Below are 5,930 nucleotides of genomic sequence, written 5' to 3'. Positions count from 1 at the left end.
TAGTACTAGTACTATAGTACTGACGCTATAGTAAGTATGGCGGGGGTATACAAGCTCATACTATAGTAGGTATACATTACCATACTGTATATAACGATGTAAAAGGCATACGTTAGCCTACCCTTCCCTACCGAACGCTAACACAACACCACGATAGCCCTATTATCATTACCCGTACCAATACTCGAACCATTAGCCATATTCATAACTCTAGCCATAACTCTAACCCTAACCCTAACCCTAACCCTAATCCTAACCCTAACCTAACCCATAACTCTAACCTAATCCTAACCCTAGCCCTAATCTCTAACCCAGCGCGTGCGCGATTTAGCGCCGGTTTTCCACCAGCTGTCCAGAAACCGGTCCGGCCTCAAATTTACCAGAATTCACCAAAATCATAGCCTAGTTTTTAAAAATCCCCGGGAACCCCTAGCTGCCCAGAAAAAACATATGGAAACTGGTCATCCAAACCTCTGATCCGCGCCCGGGTAACCTACACCTTCATAACCCTTATCTTACCCGAACCCTTACAGCCTAATCCTAACCTTAACCCTAACCCTTACCCTAATCCTAACCCTAACTCTAACCCTAACCCTAATCTAACCCTTACGTCTTACCCTAATCCTAATTCCTAACTCTAACTCCAACCCTAACCTCTTACGCTGTGAGCTTCACAACATACGGCAACCTACCGGCACATCCCTAACTTTTCATATCATACTCACCACTAGTTACAACGCAGCATGTTACGGCAGTGAATCACGTTTTAACACGTCGTCGTTGAATCGTCTTCGCTCTGAACGACAATTGACGTCATGAGAGTGCGGGTCTCGCAGCCCCGCCGCCGGAGAGAATCGTGACTATACTGCGAGCTAGCCGCGAAACCTCGCCAGGCTGCGATTGGATTTAATTAACCACTGTTAGTGTCACATCGTGGGTCGTGCGCGCGTGTGTGCTCGTGTGTGTGTGACCCTGCTGCTGTGTGCGTGTGTGTGTGCGTGTGTGTCTGTGTGCTGTGTGTGTGGGTGTGTGTGCTTGCGCGCCGGTGTCGATGTGTGTGTTGCCTGTGCGTGCGTGCGTGGTGGTGTATGTTGTGCCGTGTGGGTCGTTGCGTGTGCGTGTGCGTGTGCGTGTGCGCCCATCGTGCTGTGCGTGTGCGTGTGCGTGTGCGTGTGCGTGTGTGCGTGTGCCCGGGGGTGTGCGTGCGCGTGCGCGTGCGCGTGCGCGTGTGCGCTGTCGTGGTGCGTGGCGTTGTGTGCGGTGCTTGTGTGATGTGGCGGTTGTGTGTGCTACGTGTGTTTGTCAGTGCTGTGGCATGTCCTCATGTGCTGTGTGTCTGTGCCGTGGTGCCGTGTGTGGTGTGTGTGCGTGTGCGCCCGGTGTGCGTGTGTGCGTGTGTGGGGTCCGCCCCCGCTGCGCGGCCGCTCTCTTCCTCGTCTCCTTCCTCTCTCTGCGCGAGCGCGCCGCGGCGCTCTCTCTCTCTCGTCGTTCCTCTCGCCCGCCTCTCTCTCTCGTGGCAGTCTGTGCCTGCGAGCGCCGTCCCGTGCCCGCTGTGTGTGTGGGGCTTGTGGAGTGTGCGCGTGTTGTCCTGTGTGTGTTATTGTGCTGTTGTGTGTGTCGGTGTGGGTGCGTGCGGTGCTGTCGCGGTGCGTGCTGGTGCGCTGCGTGCGTGGGTGTGTATGTGTGCCGTGTGGTGTGCGTTGCCTTGGCCCGTCGTGTGCGGTGTGTGGGTCCTTGGAGTGCGGCCGGTACTGCGTGGGTGCGTGTGCGTGTGCCCGTGTGCTGTGCGTGTGCGTGGCTGCTGGCTGCCGTGTGCTGTGTGCGTGGCGCGTAGTGCGAGCGGCCTGGGTTGTGCGTGCGCGTGCGCGTGCGCGTGGTGTGTGTGCGTCGGTCGTCGTGCTCATCCTGCGATCGGGTGCGCTCTGTGCCCGTGCCTGTGTGGTGGGGGGCGGGGTGTCTGCCGTTGTTGGGCGCCACGCAGGCGCGGCCGGATGTGCCTGTATGCTATGTGTGAGCCAACCCGTGTGATGTGATGTGTGTGTGTGGTCGTGTGCGTGTGTGCGTGCTTGTGGTGCGGTGTGCGTGTGTGCGTGTGTGCGTGCGCGTCGCGCGCGCTCTCCTCTCTCTCCTCTCTCCTCCTCTCTCTCTCCCTCTCTCTCCGCCTCTCTCTCTCTCTCTCTGGCTCTCTCCTCTCTCTCATCTCTTCTCTCTCGTCTCTCTCTCCTCCCCTCCCCCTCTCTCTCTGCTCCCTCTCTCTCTCTCTGCCCTCCTCTCCGCTCCCCCCTCTCTCTCTCTCGCTCGCGCACGCGCGTCTCTCTCTTGCCTGCTCTCCTCTCTCTCTCTCTCTCTTTCTCTCTCTGCTCTCTCTCTCTCTCTCCGCCTCTTCTCCCCTCTTCTCTCTCTCTCTCTCTGCTCCTCTCCTCTCTCTCCCTCCCCCCTCTCTCTCTCTCTCCTCTCTCTCTCTGCTCTTTCTCTCTCTCTCTCTCTCTCTCTCCTCGTCTCGAATCCCGGCGGTGAGTTAACGTTAAGAAACATCAAACGCGCGCGGGAGAGACACGCTTGCCCGCGTTTTTACGATGCGCGTGAGAGTGCATTGCATGCTCGTTTATTCGGAGTGCTTCTCCGTAAGAAATATCTTATTGCGGAGATGGCGCTGCTCGCTTTATCGGGTTATAGAACATACGTGTAATCCTCCACACACGCACGCGCGCACGCACGCACGCACGCACGATGTATGCACGCACGCACGCGCGCACGCACGCACGATGTATGCACGCACGCACGCACGCACGCGCGCACGCACGCACGATGTACGATGTACGCACCCACGATGTATGCACGCACGCATGCGCGATGTACGCACGCACGCACGCGCGCACGCACGATATACCCACGCACGCACGCACGATGTATGCACGCACGCACGCACGCACACACGCACGATGTACGCACACACGTACGCACGCACACACGTGTAGCTGCACACACACACACACGCACGCACGCGCTCGCGCATACACCGTCCTCATTAGCATCCGGGGAACTGATTTCCTAGAGATGCTAGAGTAGGCGCGAGGGTTTCACATGGCATTTCATCGGCAATTTCTCGCGAGAACGCGCGCGTATTGTGCGTGTGTCGTAGCGTGCGTGTAGACACGGGCATAGACGTTTGAAATAGTCCAGAGATCCGAGTACGGAATACATGGACGTCAGAATGTAAACGCACTCACTCTGGGTTAGAAGCGAACCGCCATGTGTGCATGCCACCTGATATTAGCAGCTTTTTTTACTTTCGCAGAAGCAAATCGCAAGAAAATGTGCGTGCGGTGATATGTTACATTGTATGCGCGCTTTGTGTGGCATAATCATAGCATAGGTACAGCATACGTTTAGCATAACATCAGTAGAGTCTTCAGATAAACCTAGTATAATCATACCACAATGATAGCATAATTGCAGCGTAAACGTACAACTTTTTTAGAATAATTATAGGATTTTATTTCTTTGAAAGCAGTAGAATCTTAGCATAATCAGCGCACACAAAACACAGCGTTGTTTTTTGCAAGAACCATGTTATTGTCACATTGATATATATATATTAATATATATATATATAAAATAATAATATCATAATATACATGTGTGTGTGGTGTTGTGTGTGTGTGTGTGTGTGTGTGCTGGTGTATGAATTAAAAAAACATCATGTAATATATTATTATAATATAATAAATAATAATAGGAATATTAATATAAGATAATAAAATATGCTGTATACTATCATTTCGTCACAGCATCGTAACCATATCATATCATATACGTAATCGTAGTTGGTACGGATCACATGCACATCATTGATCATATCATAGAATACATAAATCATATATTATAATACTGTAGTCATGCCATGTCGTGTTATATAATTTCATAACGATATCTTGCAGCTTTGCAGACGTGACTACGGTTTTCCCCACCGCTAGAGCGGACACTTTCTTTCTCTTGTCATACCACCGTAAGTAGCGGCACGTGGCTTACTTGCAGCCTGTACTTGTTACTCGTAGCCTGCTTTTACCGTCCGCGCACAACGGCGAGGTCTACGCAATCGCTCTCGTGGTGGTGTGTTCGTGTGTGTGTGGCCAGTCGCGCGGCGCGATCGATGAGCGCGTCGAGTCAGTGAGCGCGGCGGCGCGAATCGAGCGTGCGTTGAGTCAGCGAGCGCGAGCAAGCCCAGCAGCAACAGTGAGCGGGCGAGTCAGCAGGCTAGGCGAGTGCAGTCAGGCAGCCGACACGCAGCGAGCACATACATTTACATGCCGTCGCGGAGGTAATGAAAGACTCTCCGTGATGCCTCTCATGTCTAGTTTACTAAACTGTACTGATATTCAGTCCGTGGTGCGTTCCCGCGAGTCCTAAACCAAGACTGCTATAATACAGTCAGCAGGCGTATTATATCAGATATCAGCTATAGAATGTTATAAAGGATATACATCAAATTACAGTATATATTTGTGTGTGGATGTGTGTGTGTGTGTGTGTGGTGTGTGTTGTGTGTGTGCGCGTGTGTGGTGTGTGCGTGTGTGTGTGTGTGTGTGTGGTATCTGTTTTGTGTGTGAGTGTGTGTGTGTTGTGTGGTGTGTGTGTGTGTGTGTGTGTGGTGGTGTGCGTGCGTGTGTGTGTGTTTGTGCACGCGTGTGTATAAAGGCTATAGAACTATAAGTGAATCGAAATAACAGGCAGATGGATATATTTCACGGGCCCTTACAAGCCAACTCACATGATTTCAGCGACACAAGACCGTCTTATTTTCCCATTTGAAAGGCGAGACACAATTACTGTACTATAAAAAAGACAAGAATAGACTAAGGGTCGTTCATTTATCACCGCGACATTCGATTTTTGTCGACCCTGTCTGTATTCGCGACTGTGCGACGATTGTCAACGTTGTCACTGATGTCGTTTCGATGACAAATTACGGCAGTCTTACGTCCTTGTTTGCTGCACACATTCACCGAGACCTCGCGTCGGCGCATGCGCAAACGCTGCGTCACTCGCACGTAATATAGTTAATGAGGACGAACAGAATAGAACCGAGAGAAAGACCGCGAAAACAGGCTAGCGAGGGGACTGTAAAACGAACGCGTGTGTGAATGAGGGACAGCAGTATAGAGCGGAGATATCATTATGGCTCTGTGTGTCATGTTACATTGTTATATTGTTACATGTTATTGTTATTATATTGTTATATGTTGTTATATGTTGTATAATGTTATATATTGTTACATGTTATTGTTATTGTTACATGTTATATTGTTACATTGTTATTGTTATTGTTATATTGTTAAATTGTTATATTATTATATATTTATACAGGATTATGCTGGAGTCAGCATTTTCGCTGCACGACCGAGCGTTCGCAGAGAATCTGGGGACGGTTCTTCTCTACGCAGTAGTGGTAAGCTAGAGGGCGCAGCATGCTGGTTGACCTTGTGTGACCTTGTCGACGTTACCGTCACGTCACGGCTTCCTTTTTAGTTATCGCAGTGGAATCTTGTCTATCAACGCTTCACACATTTTTAACCTCACGTGCTATTTTCATTCTATCGCTCTCTTTCTCGCTCTTGCTTTCTCTCGCTCACTATCTCTCTCTCTCGCTCGCTATCTTTTTTGCACGCTCTCTCTCTCTCTCTCTTTCTCTCCGCATCTCTTTCTCTCTGCATCTTTTTTGCTCTCTCTCTCTCTCTGCCTCCCTCCCTCCCGCCATCCATCCCTTCCCCCGTTTCTCTGCTTTCCCCATCGCCCCTTTTTCCCCTCCTCTCCATCCTCTTCCTCTTCTCCCTCTTCTTCCTCCTCTCCCCCTCTTCCTCCTCATTATCCTCTCCCTCCTCTCCCTCCTCTTCTTCCTCTCCATCCTCTTCCTCTTCTCCCTCTTCTTC

General features: G+C 51.0%; 1 protein-coding gene across 1 annotated transcript in view; it reads left to right on the top strand.

Moving 5' to 3' along the window:
• The first annotated feature begins 3,941 nt into the window (after positions 1–3,941).
• LOC106812759 overlaps positions 3,942–5,930 on the top strand; it is a 50,286-nt gene continuing 48,297 nt past the window's right edge. The window contains exons 1-2 of the mRNA XM_014816730.1: positions 3,942–4,009; positions 5,368–5,449. Coding sequence (XP_014672216.1) covers positions 5,372–5,449 — 78 coding nt within the window. The 5' untranslated portion in view covers positions 3,942–4,009; positions 5,368–5,371. The remainder of the gene's footprint in view (positions 4,010–5,367; positions 5,450–5,930) is intronic.

This window comes from Priapulus caudatus, unplaced genomic scaffold (genome assembly GCF_000485595.1).
Source record: "Priapulus caudatus unplaced genomic scaffold, Priapulus_caudatus-5.0.1 Scaffold683, whole genome shotgun sequence".
Lineage (NCBI taxonomy): Eukaryota > Metazoa > Priapulida > Priapulimorpha > Priapulimorphida > Priapulidae > Priapulus > Priapulus caudatus.
This window is presented reverse-complemented; position numbering and strand designations above follow the sequence as displayed.